This window comes from Balaenoptera physalus (genome assembly GCF_965194825.1).
Source record: "Balaenoptera physalus genome assembly, chromosome: 10".
In the NCBI taxonomy this organism is placed as follows: Eukaryota; Metazoa; Chordata; class Mammalia; order Artiodactyla; family Balaenopteridae; genus Balaenoptera; species Balaenoptera physalus.
The window spans coordinates 98,553,953-98,573,771 of NC_138889.1; the positions used below are offsets into that span (position 1 = coordinate 98,553,953).

The window sequence follows — 19,819 nt, forward strand, 5'->3', positions numbered from 1 at the left end:
ATTAGTCAGGGAAGACCACCTGCTATGTAACAAACAACCCCCAACCTCAGTGGCTGAACACAATAAAAGCTGATTTCTCTCAGTCTTGAAGGGTCTGCTGGCTGTTCTCCAAACTCAGAGTCCTCCCAGCCTCTTCCATCTTGTGGTTCTGCCCACCTGTGCCCTGTACTCTTCCAATATGAGCTCACTGAATCCTCATAATAACCCTATCAGGAAGTGCTGCTATGATCAATCCCATTTTACAGGTCAGGATGCACAGCCAGCTAGTGAGTAGTAGAGGAAAGCTTCAAACCCAGACTGGCTCTCTCCAGAGTCCTCTGTTTACATGCTCTGTCTTGCTTCCAGCCCTTTCCCACCTCCTCATATTTGTAGTCATCCTTTACTGTTCACCCATGCTTTGTGCCCCTTAGACTGTTGCTTGGGCCACCCCTTACTCTGCCCCTGCATGCCCTTTAGTCAGAGGAACAGAGTTGAAGCGCTGGTTCCACACTTTGATGTGTAGAAATTTCATCTGGGAGAATGTAAAAATCAGATTCCCAAGTGCCTCCCTTGCCTTGACTCAGAGGTCTTAGGTGGATCCTAAAGAATCTGTGTGTCTAAGAAGCTCCCTAGGGTGACTGTGACACAGGTGGTCCCTGAGGCTCATGTGGGAACGCCCTGGTTTGGGGGAGGTCCTAGAACGCCAGGCAGGGTAGATGGAGAAACGTCCCCTTGTGTGGTGAGCTGCTCACAGGCACGACCTCCCTCTGTCACGTCCTCTCGGCTCCCCACAAACAGTTCAGTGATGATTGATGGAATCAATGCTTGGATGGCTGGTGAAGGAGGGTGGGTGGTGGGGGGATTAGTATAATAATAATCACTATGATGGAGACCAGCGAAACACGAGACAGAGTGAGTAGAAGCACATCAAACTTTGCCCGGGGAAGGGACAGGGTGGGGTGGGGTGTATAATGGGAGGAGAATTTCATAACGATTCAGAGACTCTGACTTTTGGTTGCTGCCCCCCAGCCCCGCCCCGAAGCCCGGGCAGCAGTTTGACAAGTGCAGAAGTGGGGGAAGGGCTTTCTGGGTCAAGGCAGCAGCATGAAAGTCTGCAGTGTGTTCAGAGAACAGCGGGTACCAACAAAGCTTAAAGCCCTACGAGAAAAGGAGGGGCAATGAGTGTTGCTATTATCCCCATTCTTCTGGAGGACACAGAATTCAAACGCAGATTTCAAAAACAATAATTCCACAGGGCTGGAAACCACACAATGGCAAGATTCCACCCAGAGAATCTTGTAAGTGGTGCTGCATTGACTCCATCAGTTACATCACAAAGCCTGAAAGGGCAATATAGCCACCATCTCTCTACCACTTCCTCTGCACCAGACGCTCTGCAAAGCGCAACAGACTTTACTGCATTTGACCCTCACACAACCCTAGAGATAAGTGCCTACTGTTTTCTCTTTTCTATACCCTAGTGTTAATAAATAAAAATAACTTAATTCCTTTCTCTACAGAGGAGGAAGTTGAGACTCAGAGACATTGAAACTTGTCCAGGATCCCACAGCTAATGTATGACAGCTCTAGGCTTGGACCACGAGTCCACCACGAAGCCAGTGCTGCTAAATGACATTTCACAACATGGTTCCCTGCGGACTATGCCTCTGGATACCAACCATAAACTGGTAAAAATGGAAACGTCCAGATCATTGCATTTGATGTGCTGTCACATCTCACATCATTAGATTGATGACCCCATGCCCCTCCCCACCTGGTTGCTGTTGTAATGACCCGCCTGAGTGTTTGGGCCTCAGCCTTGTTCCTGCTCTCAGTTCTGAATCTGGGTTTGACGTTCCTTTTGCAGAAAATATGTTTCACTTGTGACCTGAGCCACGACAAGGTCAAGACTATGTTATAACCTCATCAACACTCATCAGAAACATTGTTTCAAAGCTAGGTTATTTTAAAAGGGCAAAGAAAACTCTCCTGGTCAGTAAACTGGGGCTCAAACCCAGCCTTCCCTCCCCATCTGTCCATCCTTATCCTCCCATCTCCAGCTATCATAGCACGGCTGTTGATGATGGGTTTCATCTCTGAGCCAAGTCCCTCAACCAGCCTTTAACTTTTAAAATTCCACTGTCCCCTCCACTGTATTGGTTCACTAGAGACTTTTAAAAAGTCTTTCTTTAAACTGAGTCCATGTGTAGGAGGGGAATCTCAGCCCTGTTTCATCATCAATTTGGATAAGATGGGAACACACATGCTTACTTGGTATTGGTCTCGGTGGTCTTAAGCAACGGTGTCCATTTGGATACTTTAGATTTTTTTTCTCAGTTTCTGATTTATGCGAGCCATGTTTTTAATGTAAGACAGGCAGTTTGGTATTAAAGGTTGGAAAATGTGGTTATATACTCTCTTGACATTGAATTCAGGATCTTGTTCCAGAATAGTCACAGGATTTCTTGATTCTATGATGCTTGGATAATTGATGAAACCATTGACAAAAGCAACAATTTCCAACCTTGTTATTATGCCAGTATACTACATATGATGGCTGAAGTACTGAAATTTGATAGTTTTTGACTCATTTAAAAAATTGATTAGAGCACATTCAGGGTTTTTCTTATAACAATACCTCTTTCACACATTTGTGTTCTAATACGCTTTTCTGAGTGGGAGAGAAAGGAGATGAATTCTGCAGAACCCGTCAAGTATGTGAATAGCACCCATCAAAGGTGATGCAGCTCAGAAAAAATGTGCAGAAAACCACTAATTGAAGACTTCCTTCCACTCATGTGTAGACATTTGGAAAGCACATCAATTTCTAACCCAGTGGTATAAAAAACTGCCAAGTTGTAAAACAAGGCTTCAAAACAGGACAGTGATTGTTTAACTAGATTCTCCTTATATTTTGGTTTTAAGCCAAAACCCTCCAATTAATCAACCTTCAGATTTCTGCCCAAACAGAAATCAGCACACACTTGTTGCCTGCTAACTATGTAGTCAACCATCTTACGTACCACGGAATAATTCTCTGCCCTTGGGAAGTTTACCATCCAATGGTGGAGGTGAGATATTCCATAAATGGAAATACAAGGCTCTTATGCTACAACTCTTCTACCCTCTGCCCGTGGCAGACATGACTAATCGATCAAAGTGTTCTTTCCTGCTGTGATCAGACACAGCCTGTTCAGCTCAGGGATCCAGGAAGCCACTACCAATTAATAAGAATTGATATGCAAGATGAAAGCTATTTGCTCCTCCTGATGCACACTTTACAAAAGGGAAATAAGTAAAGAAGGTAGAATTAAAAGGCCAAAGGTCTGGACTCTGTGCTACAGAAGACCTAAAGAGGAGTTCCTCAAAGTCAGTGAGATCAGAGAAGGCTTCCTGGAGAAGCAGCTTCAGCCCAACATTCAAGGATAACTATGGAGAGGAGAGGCAGAGGTATCTCAAATGGAGAGAAAGGCAGCAGCCTGGGTACAGAGGGGAGCATGCTCAGGGTGTGGTGAGTCTGGCAAACCAGCTGAAGAGAAAGGTTGGGGCTGAGGGATGGATTTGCAAAGGAATGTTGAGGCCAGGCTGTGAAGGGCCTCCAATGCTGAAGACTTCTCCCAGGTAGTAGAGTTGACAATGCTTAGGGGTGGAGCGATGTGTAGGGAGAAGGAAGAATCCAAGAGAGCTGCATCAAGGAAAAGTACCTCCATTATTACCTCTCAGGTCTCTTTCTTTTTCCAAGAAAACAATCCCTGAGTGTCATTGGATGTCTACAGTCACAGCAATATTTGGGCAACAGATTGGTTCTTCCATGTGACTTTCTTTTTTTTTTTTTATTGAAATAGAGTTGATTTACAATGTTGTGTTAATTTCTGCTGTAAAGCAACATGATTCAGTTATATATATACTTTTTTTTTTTTTTTAATTCTTTACCATGGGACTTTCTTGGAGATTTCAAGGGACGGCAGCAAGGAGATTTCAAGGAAGGGACAGCCACTAGGGGGCTTCTTCTAATATTCTCGTCCCAGCTGCCACTTTGGCTGACTCAAACCTGGTGAGTATCATCCCTAGATGTAGCTGTTCCTTCTCTTAAATGGGATCCAAATCTATTGGATTTCCCTTCTGCATGACAAGGGCCAACATTCGAGCAGTCTATGCAATGTTGTCACAAAATACGATTAGATCATGGAAGGTCAATAATATCAGAATATTTGGCTCCAATTTACTATAAAGGTCAAATGTTTTTCCTCAGCTCATTTCAAGCTTCAAGCCCTGAAGCTTCCAACCCACAGGTGTGTCTGTTTGGCAAGCACGTATTAAAAACTTCGAGAGGTGCAAAGCACCATACTAGATGCTGGATCAAATGAGAAAATGGGCCATGATGTCAACAATACCCTCCCTTGCCTTCCCATCCTTTCCCTGATGCCACGTGGTGAAACTCCAGTGGTGGATGAGCCCTGCTAAACCATGATGCTGCATCAAATAGCCCTGTGCCGCAAGAGAGTCACCTAGACAGGGTGGATGGTTCCATGATAAATTCATGATCTCCAACCTTAAACTCAGTCCTCCCCAGAAATCCTACTGTTTCCCTAACTCCTCCCTCAAGCCCACATTTTGGAATTTCTCTCTCTCCTCTGACTTCCTTCATAGAGAAAAAGGAAACCAAGAGAACGGAAGCCCCTTAGCGTCCTGTTAACAGACACAGCGACCTGCCCTTCTTCTCCAGACAGATGCTGTGCCCGTCCCTGTCCTGTGACACTGCAGGAGGTGTCTCCCACTCTCCCTCCCTCCAGGACCAGTCCTTCCATCTGAGTCTTGCGCCCCATCCGCCCATGTGGGAGCCTTACACTAGCTGTTTTTTTTTTAATCTCTCTCTCCCTCTCTCTTGAACGTTCATCCTTCTCTTTCAACTGGCTCCTTCCCAACAGCTTTCAACTGTGCTCAATATTCCTTTGACCTCTTTTCCCCTGCTCAGCCCCAGCCCTAGCCCTCTCCACCCCTTTGCAGTCATGCATCTCAAAAGAACTGCCTATACTCAGTGCTGTTCTTATTCCTCACTTTCCAGCCACTCTACAACACTTTCCCAGAGGCCCCGTCAGCCCACTGGAGGTCACTGTTGGTCTCCAAGGTCACTGGTAACCTTCACTGTCTCATTCCTATGGGTTTTTTCAGTCTTACCTTACTTGACTTCTCAATGATTCCCTTCTTCTTCAAAAGTTTTTCTCTTGTTATTGTTATTATTTTGATATCACATTCTCCAGGTTTTTCTCCTTCCTCTCTGGCCACCCCTCCTTGTCTCATGAAATGTTGGTGTCCTTGGTACTTGTTCTTAGGCCCTCTTCCCTCTCATTCTGCACTCTTCCCAGGCGGTCTCAGCCATGCTCATGGCTGTGGTTGCTATTCCCCAATATATATCACAGCCAGACTGTGAGTTCCAAACCTGTGGAACCACCAGCACAACTGACATCTTCATGGAGATAGCTCAAAGGCTCCTCACACTTACCCTGCACAAAGGTGAACTCATGACTTAAAATCCATGGCCTCTTCCTTGTTTCATTAATTGCAACCACCATCCTAAGTGAAACAGTGTTGTCCCTAACTCCTCTCTCTTCCTGAAGCCCACACCCAACCCACAGGCAAAGCCAGTCAATTTATTTTCTAAACATCTCTCCAAACTACTGCTGCCATCACAGTGGCTCAAGCCATCAAGGTCTCTTTCCAGGGTTTCCCTGGTATCCCCATTTCTACTCTTTCCCCACCCAAAAGGATGTTTTCACGGCCTAAATCTGACCACGTCACATCTCACTTAAGACCTTTCAGTAGCTTCCATTGCTCTTGGGATAAATATCCAAATACTAATGGTGGCCCAGAAGGCCCTGTGTGGTGCTATCTGGCCTCACCCACCTCGCTTGCTTGCAGTCACTCCCTCCTGTGCCCTCTGTGCTCTACCCACTTTGACCTTCTTTCAGTCCCTCCTAAGTGATATTTCTTCTTTCCACAGGGCCTTTGCACATGCCCTATGCCTAGAAGACTTCAAACGCTCATCCCCAATACCTTTACCTAGTAAATGGCACTAACTGTATGCTACAGGGGTGTGCAAGACAGTCCATTTGGTGTATGGAAGAAAATTACAGAATCTCATTTTATAATTTATTTTTGCATTATTGTTTTAAAAGGTCCATGTTTGTGCATGTTTTATTATGGACACAATATATTAGTAGAGCAATATGTATACATAATATGAAGCCTACATATGCTTCACAAAGAATTAAATATACATGTATAAGGGGTACAAGCTCAAAATGTTTTTACTTAAGGGAGTCTCCAAATATGTTAAGATTGGAGCACTAAGGAGTTATCACTTCTTGAGAGAACTCTTGCTTCCCTTACCACACCTAACACAGTTAGATTTATATTCATTTGTATGATGGTGTAATGAAGATCTCTACCTGTAGAACACGAGCTTCAGGAGGTCAGGGATGTTGTCTGCCCAGTCACGGCGGTGTCCCTACTGCTAACTCAGTGTCTTGCACATGATAGGTCATCAAGAAATATTTTTTGAATGAATGAATATCCTAGAAGTGTAATGTTCATGCCCACCCTTCCCATCCTAACAGAGGGCTTTCATTTTTCACATCTGGAATACTTTTTTTTTTTTTTTTTAATTTATTTTTGGCTGTGTTGGGTCTTCGTTTCTGTGCGAGGGCTTTCTCTAGTTGCGGCAAGCGGGGGCCGCTCCTCATCGCGGTGCGTGAGCCTCTCACTATCGCGGCCTCTCTTATTGCGGAGCACAGGCTCCAGACGCACAGGTTCAGTAGTTGTGGCTCACGGGCCTAGCTGCTCTGCGGCATGTGGGATCTTCCCAGACCAGGGCTCGAACCCGTGTCCCCTACATTGGCAGGCAGATTCTCAACCACTGCACCACCAGGGAAGCCCCCTGGAATACTTTTTATGAACTCTCTCTTTCCTATGTAATGAACATACAGACAAGTCATTGCTTTGGTAAAGGATAAATAAGAAAAGGATTCAGAGATACCTAAAATATACCCTGAGAAGTGACTGGTGTTGACAGTATTGGGTGCTTTCAAAAGCGTTGTCTCAATTAGTCTTTAATATTACCGTAGAGAACCTTATTGTTATCACCTCTGTTTTGTCGATGAGGAAAGTGGGATTTGGAATGGTCAAGGTCATTTAGCTGGAGAATGCTGGAGGTAGAATTCAAATTCAGGTTTGGGGTCTAAGTCTAATTTGCTTCCTGTTATATCTCAGTGGCTTGATCCTGAAATGAACATTTTCATTCTAACAGGTAATTTCCTCTTTTGAGTCATCTCAAAAAGCTAGATTGTTCTTACCTAAAACTAATACTGGTGGGTATCCAAAAACAAACACAAGTCTACCATGTAGTGGTTACCAACGGGATACTTATGCTCCTATTCATTCCTTTCTGTCCTTTGGTCCTTTGTCTCTGCAAGTTTTGTAATGAGGCTGTCACACAAAGGGCTGTAATGAGGCTGTCACACAAAGGGCGACAGTCCTGTTGCTACTTAAAGGATCCGTCCCACTTGCAAGGTAAGAGACGGGCTTATTAGATGATGCATTTGCAGGGAATGTGCCAAAATGCCCTGAGACCACATTGACATTTTCCTATGGAGTTTCGTCTCTTGACGTACCATCACTGCCTTCACTGTATGTACGTCTCTCTGGTATCCTTGCCCTTTCTTTGTGAACAGACTGTGCTGGAAATAAAAACACATTCTAAGATGCTTGGGGAGTGCACTGTGAGAAAGGGTGGAGGGGAGGGGGGATCTGAAACACGGAATGAGCTTAGAGCTCTCTGAAGTTATTCTAAGCTTCATTCTGCAGCTGTTTCCAGCAAGTCTTCTAGTTGCCCAACCAAACTGCTCTTCCCCAACCTTCTCTTCATCTTCAAATGCATTCCTCTCCAAAACATCATCATTTTTTCTTTTTTTTGGCCGCACTGCATGGGATCTCAGTTCCCCGACCAGGGATTGAACCCGCGCATGGTGGTGAAATTGCTGAATCCTAACCACTAGACCACCAGGGAACTCACCAAAACATCATTCTTAATTCTGTTTGAAAAACAAAGTCTTCACTCTCCTGCCTCAGTAACTTACATCCCTCTCATCAGGCCACTCTTAACAGCAAGCCCAAAACGACGTGGTTTATGATGATTTTCCAAGTAAAACATGGTCCCCCCAGGGTGTTAACTCATTGGTCTTTGCAACGGGAGATTTTTTAAACTGTCTCCAATGTCAGCTGCATGAACAGAGGCTTGAAGGTAGGGAAACCAATACAAAGTGAAGCCACCACGCCCTCCAGGCCTGTCTTGATCCCACGTGGTGTCACTGAAGCTGAGCACAGAGATTCTTCCACAAGCTCAGCACCTTCCCCTGCATTTCTGTGCTTGTGATTTTTATTCTGGCTGCAAGCAGAGACGGTGGCCCCATGAATCTCCTCCCCATTCATCTATCCATCCGTCCAATGACTCACGCAGTCATTCAACATTTCTCCTCACTTCTCTTGCTCTCTGCAAAGCCTGCTCAGTTTTTCTATGAAGGAAAAGTATGTCTTGGATTTAATGAGTGGAGGGTGGAGGGAGTCAATGAAATACATCAAGGTACCCTAGGGTCTCTGCCAGACGGACTAAGACTAAGGCTCAGTTTCACAGATTTTCCATGCGCTGCTCCTCCCCTTTCTCTCATTCATATATGCATATGTGCATATTCACATTTACATATGCATGTGCACATATTCATACATGCAACCACCCCTCATTATTTGACTCTAATCTGTTCATGGAAACATGCTGGCTAGTGAATTTCAGAGAGCAGTCGCTTGTATTCCACTATTTTAAATGGGGAAAATTATAATGCATTCCAAGTCCACCCAAAACCTCAAACAGCTTCCCCAAATATCACTGTGTATTGCTGTAATGCTCTTAAACACCATGTAAAACTCTCCCAGGAATGTTCTATAATATGAATCAATTAAAACACCCTTTGTTTAATTAGCACTTAGGGAACTCCTTGGTGGGAAAGTTTGTGTGTGTGCAGTGAATGGATACGGTAGGGGATCCAGGCTCCTCCTCCTGGCATCACACTGCCCTGATGATGCCAACGTGAGGAAACGATGTTGAAAGGTAGTAAATAGCACCTCAATTGGACCTGGGTTTGTAGGGCCCCCAGGAACCTAGGTGAAGCAGATTGGGACCCACGAGGGACTAAAGCTTGGGGCAAAGAATGAGGAAGGTGACAGTGATAATATGCACCGTATTTAAAGGATGGAGTAGCAGGTGCAGATTTGCTGGGAGAGCAGGGGAGCCAGCACCGCTGCCCACTCCACTCCTCTTGTGAGACTCAGGGGCCATGACATGCTTTTACGGGTGTGCCCGTGTGGATTCTCTGTAATTGACATTCAATACAGAGCAGAAATGCTCATTGAAAACGTTCAAGATACTGATGAAGATTTTAAAAATAAGAGTTTGGATTTTTTTTAAAAAGTAAACGTCTAGAAAGTACTTCACACCCACTAGGATGACTATAATAAAGAACAAAAAATAACAACAAAAAATGGGAAAATAATGTGTTGGCAAAGATGTGAAGAAACTGGAACTCTCATGCCTTGCTGGTGGGAATGTAAAAGGTGCAGTTGCTGCGGAAAGCAATTGGAGGTTCCTCAAAAAGTTAAACATAGAATTATCATAGGACCCAGCAATTCCACTCCTAAGTAGATACTTGAGAGCATTGAAAATAGGTCTGCAAACAAATACTTGTACAGGAATGTACATAGCAGCCCTATTCCAATAACCAAAAAGGTAGAATCAACCCAAATGTTCATCAACAAATGAACGGATAAACAAAGTGAGGCATGTACATATAATGGGATATTATTCAGCCATAAAGAGAAATAAACTCCTCATACACGCTACAACATGGGTGAATCTTGAAAACACTATGCTAAGTGAAAGAAGGCAGGCACAAAGAGTCACCGATTTTAAAATTCCAAATATATGAAACGTCCAGAAGAGGCAAATCCATAAAGAGAGAAAACAGATTGGTGGTTTCCAGAGACTGAAGGCAGAGAGAGAGAGGAATAGTGTCTGCTTAATGGGGATGGAGTTTTCTTCAGGGGGAATAAAAATGTCTTAGAACTAGCTGGAGGTAGTGATCGTCCAACATTGTGAATGTACTAGATGCTACTGATTCGTATACTTTAAAATGGTTAACTTTATGTGAATTTCACCTTAACTTTAAAAAGCTTTGAAAATAACTGTAGCCTCCGCGCTGTCAGTACACAGGTCAGTGTCACTTACGTAGGCCTTAATAAATGTTTGATACATAAATGAATAAAGGAATGGAGGAACCTGCCCATGGTCTGCAATACCCTGCTTGCCCAGACTCCTGTCCCCTTCCCCAGCCTCATCATATACACTGGGCATCCTTTCTCTCTGCTCTCCAGGCACACTGACTTTTCCCTGGGCCCTCCTAAGTGCTAGGCTGCCTCCTGTCCCAGGACCTTTGCACGGCCTCATTCCTATCTGAAACCCCTCACACCCCTCCCCATTGCCCTGGTTAACTTCCCCTCCTATGCCAGCTCTCAGCTTGGCCATCACTCCCTCCAGGAAAGCCTTCCCTGACCTGTTCGCCTGGATCAGTTCCACCTTACCCTCTCATAGCACCAGAACTTTCTCTTTAGGTCACTTGCCACCATCACACATTTTCATTGATCTGTGCTCTTCTTCTACTAACTCTGGTTCCCCCATTACAATGTAAGTTTCATGAAGGCTGAGAAAGGTCACTGTGTCATTGAGGAGGGGGCGGTTCCTGCATCCCCAGCCCCAACACAGTATCTGGCACAGGTCTGCGCTCAATAAACAAAATTGAGAGAGATGGGAGGAAGGAATAGATCTAGCTTTTTCATCTGTTTTCCTTTAGAAATCTCCTAACTCATTATTTCTTAACAAATTGGTTATAGGGGGCCCTTTGTAGGCACATGTGTGTTGATTCAGACACGTACATTCAGAATCCCTTAGTTCTCTTCTTTTTATTAAAGTTTTTTAAAAAAAATTAATTTATTTTATTTTATTTATTTATGGCTGTGCTGGGTCTTCGTTGCTGCGTGCGGGCTTTCTCTAGTTGCGGCGAGCGGGGGCTACTCTTCGTTGCGGAGCATGGGCTTCTCATTGCTGTGGCTTCTCTTGTTGCAGAGCACGGGCTCTAGGCACGCAGGCATTAGTAGTTGTGGCTCGCTGGCCCAGTAGTTGTGGCTCGCGGCCTCTAGAGCACAGGTTCTGTAGTTGTGGCACACGGGCTTAGTTGCTCTGCGGCATGCGGGATCTTCCCGGACCAGGGCTTGAACACGTGTCCCCTGCATTGGCAGGCGGATTCTTAACTACTGTGCCACCAGGGAAGTCCAAGAATCCCTTAGTCCTTAAAACCCGTTTCTGTGAAGCTCTTCTCTATCCTCAAAGCAGGGTTTCCCAATGTTTGTTGGCAGAAAGGAGCTCTGGACGTAGTGAATGCAGTAACATCAAGGAACAAGTCGGAGATAAGCTGTTACTGGTTTTGGGGAAGTTGTAGGTCAATAGCGTGGACAGCGCAGGGATCCTCCACGCATATTCTCATTTCTCCCTCTGGTCTCTGACGCTGGGACAGTCACTCTTTTTTTTTTTTTTTTTAATTTTTTTTATTTATTTATTTTTGGCTGCGTTGGGTCTTCATTGCTGCGCGAGGTCCTTTCTCTAGCTGCGGCGAGCGGGGGCCACTCTTCGCTGCAGTGCATGGGCTTCTCATTGCCATGGCTTCTCTTGTTGCAGAGCACAGGCCCTAAGCGCATGGGCTTCAGTAGTTGTGGCACGCGGGCTCAGTAGTTGTGGCTCACGGGCTCCAGAGCACAGGCTCAGTAGCTGTGGCGCACGGGCTCAGTTGCTCCGTGGCATGTGGGATCTTCCCAGACCAGGGCTCGAACCCGTTTCACCTGCATTGGCAGGCGGATTCGTAACCACTGCGCCACCAGGGAAGCCCCAGTCACTCTTTAACTTGTCTCCTCTTCTTTGTCTTCTGGGTCTGCTGCTTCCCGATCCTGCCAGTCTCTCCCCTTCCTTCTGCCTTCAACTTAAGCCCCTCTGATTTCTCGTCCAGGTGTTTCTTCCATTGTGCTCTGATGGACTCTCTATTCCTCTTCTTGTACCCCAGATAATCCGGGCTAGTATCTGAAAGTCTAAAAATGTCGAAAGATGCAGCAGTACTTTCTGCTGGAATTAACAAAAGGTGCTAGTGAACCGTCAATCACATGAAGAGAAGAGCCATGAACATGAATTATCTACATGCTGAACCAGAGGAGAAACTACAAAGGGAAAAAGATGTGACGGGTCTGGGACCTGCCACCAGGAAGGGATTGATGGACACAGACCAAAAGTCCACATTATGTTTCAAAGGGCCAAGGGTTTCCAGTGGGCGTGCGCTCATCTCCTTGAAATAATCTATGCTAATTTCTTGATGCAAAATTCATACTGTCTTCCCTGTTGCTAAGCGACCAGCCCAAACATGTTTACTGTGTAAATTTCTCTGGAGGGCCCAGGGCTGCACCCGGTGCTTGAAGCATGGTGGAAGCAAGAGGCAGCAAAGACATCCAAAGCTTTGGGAAAGGTTTCTGCAAATCTTTGACCTGCAAAGATTCATATATTGTAGACACTTTTATGCCATATCTGGGGAAACGCAGTGGCTCAAGTAAAATTTTGACTAGTTTTTTCTGCTAATCTTCAGCCTAGTGGTCAAACGTGTGGGCTCTGGAACCAGAATTCCTAAATTTGATTCCCAGCTCTGCCACTGAGTAAGTTACTTAAGCACTCTGTGTTTTACTTTTCCCATGTGTAAAATGTAAGTAATAATTATGCATATTTCATAGGGCTATTGTGAGGATAAAATTAATATGGTTAAAGAGCTTAGAACAGAGCCTGGCACACATAAAGAACTCAATAAATGTTAGCTATGCTATCACTATTCTTTATTATTCTGTGGAAACGGATCTATTTTTTGTTTCTTTGTTTGTTTATATGAACAGGAAAGTTCACCAGCCAGGAGATCAGCTGAGAAATCAATTCTTTAAAAGGACTGAGAATCCAAAGAGGTCAGACCTTATGGCAGTCCAGAGTCAAATCAGTTCCAGGAGCAGGGTTAGCAATTCATGTTGGCCTCCTGCGATCACTGATGTAGAGGGGAGACCTCATCAGAGTAGCCAACGAGAACTGGAGAAAGTTCTACTTTGGGCCGAAGGTGGGGATTCCCACCCTAAGGGTTTCCCATGGTCCCCCATACCTCACCTGTCATGGTAGCACTGTAACACGCTTCACGGCAACTGCTGGCTTCACTGTCTACCTCCCCACTTGCAAGGAACAGCATACACCTGTCTTTTTATTGCTGCATCCCAGTGCCTAGCATGTGTTCATTAACCTTTAGTCAATGAGCTTATTAGCTGATGAAATGCAGATCGGGGCTCTGATCCATCCTCACTCTGACAAGTCTGCATTCAGACAAGTGATCTGAGAGGATGTTGCTCCAGTGGTCTAAGGAAGAGGAAAACAGGTGGGAGAGTTAATCAGGCCACGTTGATGTTCTCCAGTCCCTAGTCCGAAGGAGGAGGTGGCCACAGGCATAGCAGAAGAAGGCAGACAGGGCCAGGGAGGTGATGCATAATGGACCACAAAAAGGAGGGCCACATCTCTTGATTATAATCCCCAAATCATCCTGGTATTAAAAATACTGGCTTGACGGGGAGGGGGAAGGGTAAGCTGGGATGAAGTGAGAGAGTGGCATGGACATATATACACTACCAAATGTAAAATAGATAGCTAGTGGGAAGCAGCTGCATAGCATAGGGAGATCAGCTTGGTGCTTTGTGACCACTTAGAGGGGTGGGATAGGGAGGGTGGGAGGGAGGTTCAAGAGGGAGGGGATATAGGGATGTATGTATACATACAGCTGATTCACTTTGTTATAGAGCAGAAACTAACACAACATTGTAAAGCAATTATACCCCAATAAAGATGTTAAAAAAATAAATAGTGGCTTGATACTAAATCAGTGTTCACAAACATTACAACACAACTTGACAAATAATAAAAACTTTACTGAGTTATAACTACATACAGAAAAGTACACAAATCATAAATGTAGAGCTGGATAAATTTTCTTTCATAAAGTGGACACAGCTGTGTAACCAGCACCACGTCAAGAGGCAGAGCTTATAAACAAAAGCTGGGAAGCTCCCGACTCTGCCCCAGTCATTACCTGCCCCCAGCGGAAACCCCAGACATAAACGGGCTTGAATTCAAATCTTGTGGAAATGGAAGCTTAACCATGTGCATTCTTTTGCATCTTCACTCTCTTATTCAGTGTTATGTCACGATATGATGATTTAACTCAAAATATACATTGAAGGGTTATCATGTGCCCGTTATCACACCGGATATTGTCAGGGATACAAGGGAAATGAAATACACTCCTTGATCTTGGGGGTGGGGGGGAAGACTCCACTATACATATGTTGTTTGATAAAAATACAGCATGTGTTTAAATTATTTCTTAAAAACTTTGAATCTATTAGTGTTTGCTGTAGTCTGAATGTTTGTGTCCCCTTAAATCAAAGATGACACAAACAGATGGAGAGATGTACCATGTTCTTGGATTGGAAGAATCAATACTGTGAAAATGTTAGGAGGTGAGGCTTTAATCCATTTTGAGTTTATTTTCGTGTATGGTGTTAGGGAGTGTTCTAATTTCATTCTTTTACATGTAGCTGTCCAGTTTTCCCAGCACCACTTATTGAAGAGACTGTCTTTTCTCCATTGTATATCCCTACCTCCTTTGTCATAGATTAGGTGGGGCTTTTGGGAGTGAGTAGGCCATGAGGGTGGAGCCTTCATAAATACGATTAGTGCCCTTATAAAGGTGGCAGGAGAGAGCCCCCTTGCCCCTTCCATCAGTGAGGTAACATCCAAGAGTCTAGGAAGCTGGTCCTCATCAGACACTGGATTGGCCAGAACTTTGATCTTGGACTTCCCAGCTTCTAGCTCTATGAGAAATAAACTTTTTTTATAAGCTACCCACTCTGTGGTATTTTCTTATAACAGCCTGAATGAACTAACAGGGTGTTCCATCAAAAGCCACTTCCCTTCTCAACTCTGCTGGAAGGAGGGTAGGATTTTATAGTTTGGTAGAAAGTAGCATTGGGAGCTAGGAGCTTTTGACCACATAGCTTCAAGGGGACAGCAGCAGGGTTACCCTGGGAACTCTGAGACTCATTTGAGAAGATTCATGTAAGCAAGGCAAGCACCAGATGGGAAGAAAAATCAGACCTGAAATGAAAGCTTTCTGAGAACAGGACTGCAACTCGTGCTAACGTGTCAGGGCACTGACATTTCCCCTTACTTGCTCTGTAGTTATTTAGGTTAGCCAAAAGGAGGGCTTCCTCTGCAAGGACCCAGAAATGCTGTGAGTGACAGCCTGTGCAGACAAGCGTGAAAAGGAAATTCTGGGGGAAGGAACCAATGGGTCTGGCTGCCTCTTGCTAAGAGATGCGGCAGCAGCGGTGAAGCGAAGATATTACACACACACACACACACACACACACACACACACACACACACACACACACACCGTGTCTGCCTCTCTGCTCTGCCTTCTGGCTTAAGCATCCAGTAATCACTGTATAATAACCGAGCTTTGAAAGCTGGGCTGACCACAGGGAGGGAGGTCCCAGGTGATGCTGCCAGATCACAAGGACAGTGTAGTGAAACTGAATCCCTCTCCTCCCTGGAAAGGCTGCACACAGGTGAGGGTGAGGGATTGTGTAAGAAGGCAGGATAAAGGGTTCACAATGTATATTTCAGAAAAGCCAAGACAAATTATGAATTGAAGCTGGCTGGAGGCATGAACAGCGGTGACTGAGGGTTTGCACCCTCCGCCACCTCCCACATGGTGGAGATGCTGGATGGATTCCTTCAGCTGTCTGGAGAAGAATGTCTGAAAAGCAGCAAATAAAAGACATAGGACTACAACAGTACATCTAATAAAATCAATCGGGGAAATGGTTATATGTGTGCCTCTTTATTCTTTCATTAAATAATAGGATCTAGCGGGGGATTTAATAAGTGCATAATTTAGAATTAGAGATGAGCATAAATGTTATCATAAAGCATCTGCAACAGCTGTGCTGTGTTCTGAAACTCTCTGTGATTTCCCTTGAGGACCAAGTCACAGATATTGCTAATATTCCTGTGGTGTGTTGTTTATACTCCTACTTACAGAAAATGCTAAGCTTCATGTAGAGGTTAATGAAAAGAAAGATACAATTTTTTCCTCTCCAAGACCAAGAACCCCTTACAGTTTAGCTATAGACCCCTTGTTGGGGTCTGTGGACCTCAGGTTAAGAACCCTCAGGGAAAGCTTCAAAGTGCTTTTCAAAATCACTGCAATTCATGACCAGAAATTGGATTCCCAGGCATGGCCAACAAATCCAAGGAATTTTTCCAGCAACCACAATCAGCGACTTATAGAGACATGGGCGGTCACTCTATATCCCAGAGACATCCCAGTTGTCAGTGGCTACAGGAATCTAGAACCCTCTTCCCCAGCCCCCATGCCCTCTTTGTTTAAGGAACATCTTCAGAGAGGCTTCCTTACCTGACTCTCCTCCTCTTTGTCAACATGTGCCACGCCCCTCACCCTGCTGCCATCTGCCACCCCTAATACCACCTCCTTTACTTTTTTTGAAATGTCAACATAGTGTCTTTTCTCTGTGTACTTTATCTGGGTCAGCAGCTGAATCAGTCTGAGCACAATGGCAGCCAACCGACATTGTGAGATCTCAATTTCATCACATTCACACCTACAGATTCAGCCCCAGGGGCCCAAATCCTTGTCACTGAGGGAGCCAAGTGAGGGATGTGAATGGATGGGTCTCACATATCAACAAATGTTTATTGTGTCCCTATGAGCTAGCCCTGGGTTGCACAGTGGTTGCAAAATGCATCCACATTTGAAGAAATAACTCAGACAATCACCCACAATGGCTGGGCACTGGGATGCCTTTATTTGTCAACAGTTTCTTATTGGGCACCTACTAGGTTCCAGACACTGAGTAGGTGCTGGGAATAAATATTGTACAAGTGAGTAGATATGAAAAATCACATCCAACTGTCCCAAGTGCTACAAAAGAATTGGGAAGGAATGGTATGGAGAACGTAATGGGGAAGAGAGGGCTTTGTTACACGTGGCCGTAGACAAAATCCTCCCTGAGGAGGTAAAATTCAAACAGAAAGAGACCTAAAGGATGAGAAGGAGCCATCTGTGTGAAAAGCCAGAGGAAAATGGGAAGGGTTGATGTCTTCAAGAAGGATCAAAAAATCCAGGGAAGCTGAGACGGCCCATGAAGCGGGCAACTGGCATGAGCTTGGCTGGAGAGGTAAACACCTGCCACATCAAGCAGGTGAGGAAGTGGAGTGGAGTGGCTAACAGCACCGACTCCAGAACTAGACCAGCTTGGCTAGAATCCGGCTCTAAAACTTCTCGAACTGTGTGGCCTTGGGCAAGTCACTCACCCTCTCTTTAGCTCTTTCAGCTTTAAGTTGGGCTCATCATATAAGTCCTTCATTGAGTTGCTAAATGCATTAAGTGTAAAGCACTTAGAAAGGAGCCTGGCACAGAGTACGTGCCAGGCTCTGGTTTGCTGTGTTTGTTCCAAGCTCAGTGAGAAGTTGTGGAGGATTTTAAGCCAGGGAGACGCATGATCTGGTTTGTCTTTAACAGATCATTGACCATTGCGTCGGCTACTGGTCCTTAGTAAGACAAAGAGTTGGAAAGGACTCCGGAGGTCACTTACACCAACACTGTCCCCAGCGGTTCTCTCTGGGAAGGGGAGGAGACAGTGCCTGAAGGGCCACCACTGTGAAAGGCAGAAAAATGGCTGTCCCTGAAGCGTGCCGGATGGGATAGGAGGTTGAGGACCCAACGTCTGGAGAAGGGCTCATCCAACACCCCCTCCCCCGCCCTGTGCCCGCCTGGAGCGAGTAGCCCACTACTCCCATTTCAGATGGTTCTGGGTCCCACATCCCACTGCCCAGTTGGCTCCTGTTCTTGCCGGTGTCAATGTCACTTTTCTCGGATTGTAAGTGCGTCAAGGACAGCAGCCATTTCGTTCCACTCTCAGTGACTGACACAGGCCCCGAGCAACTGGGTCTGAGCTTTTGAATAATTAATTGGCAAAAGGAAGGTGGAATCACAGCTTTATAGTGCCTCCCCTGGAACTCTAAGCTCTGGAAGGAACCTAGAGGGCCTTGGGAAGTCATTAAGTCACCCCCTGCCCCAGGGCCTGCCTTCCTCCAGTCTTTCCAGCCAGACTTCCTCCCGGGTCTCCAGAGGACATTTTGCACTCGCCACCTTGGGAATGTGTCTTGGAGATCGCAGCCCATGTAGCACAGTCCTTCCAAACCTCTCCCAGATCCCTTCTGCTGCTCTGTACAATGGGGACACCACCCATTTCCTGCCCAGAGAGGCGCTGGGGACAAGCTGATGCATGGGATAAAAGGCCTCCTGTCTCCAGGGGCATCTCCAGACACACCTTCGGGGAGGTCTCAGCTACTCGCTCAGTCTGGCTGGAGCTGAGAGCTGCTAGGACAGGGTGAGGGTCCTGCAGGCCCCTCCATATTCTTCTGCCTCTCCAGACCCCAGGCACACCCAGCCCAGCTGCCCCTCCCCAGCTCCCACTGCAGCGACAGCGGCCACCTGCTCTCTGGATTTTGGTGGATTTCCCCCTTCTCCACTCTGTCAGTGCTCTCCCTGTGCCAGCCCACAACTGGCCCCCCTCCTCGCTCTCACAGCCCCCCTTCTTCTTCCCCCCAATTCGAGCTTCTCATTCTGCACCATTCCCTTCTCAGTCTCCCCTAACCCTCACAGCCCGCTCCCCCAGCCCCCTCACAGCGTCCCGGTCTTATTACTCCTCCAAGTTCCCCACGCTCGCCTCCCAGCCCCCAAATCCCCTCCCAGCCCCATTCCCATCCAAGCTCCCTTTCCCATTCCCTCCCATGCCCGCCCCTTTAGCGCTCGCTGTCCCGGTTCCTCTCCTGTCCCCGCAAGCCCCCCATACCCTTCATTATCCTTCCCGACCCCTCCTCCACCCCCAGGCCTTCAGGACCCCCCACACACACCCCACCGAGGGACCCCGAGCACGTCCGCGGTCCCCACACCCTGCCATGCTCTATCGCGCAAAGAAGAACGCCGACCATTGCCTGCCACCCACTCCCCCGCCGCTGCCCGGGAGACCCCACCCGGCCCGGGGAGACCAAGGCGCCGCCCCCGCTCACCTGCTGGGACCGGAGCACGCCGGGCTTCGCCTTCTCCGGATCGGGGTCCAGGTCCCGCTGCAACACCCCCTTCTTGGGGTGCATGTGCCGGCACAGGCAGGTGACCCCGCACAGCGCGAGGATGCTGGTGGCCGTGCCCAGCGTGGCGCCCAGCGCGATCACGGGCACCGACAGCACCATGGTGCCCGCTCCCCGCGCGGGGCTGGGTCCCGCCGCCGCGCACCTCCCGGGCCTGGGATCCGGGCGCGCCAGCCGCTCTCCAGCCGCCGGAGGGGCGGGGAGGGAGGGCGGCTCGAGGACGTCAGAGCAGGAGGCTGGACCCGGAGCGAGCTGGTGCGCCCGCGCTCAGCTCCGCGTCAGCCAGCATCCCTCCCCTCCAGCATATGACCGGACCCCCGACCCTAACCGGAGCCTGAGCCGTTCAGGTGGAAGGGACGTGAAGGTCATCTCGGGCCATCC

The 19,819-nt window shown here is 46.8% G+C and overlaps 1 protein-coding gene across 1 annotated transcript in view; it reads right to left on the bottom strand.

Annotated features, from left to right (window-relative positions):
* SYT13 (synaptotagmin 13) overlaps positions 1 to 19,617 on the bottom strand; it is a 42,725-nt gene extending 23,108 nt beyond the window's left edge. Inside the window, exon 1 of the mRNA XM_082410540.1 lies at positions 19,361 to 19,617. Within this exon, the coding sequence (XP_082266666.1) occupies positions 19,361 to 19,540 (180 nt within the window). The 5' untranslated portion in view covers positions 19,541 to 19,617. The remainder of the gene's footprint in view (positions 1 to 19,360) is intronic.
* Between the last annotated feature and the right edge of the window lie 202 nt (positions 19,618 to 19,819).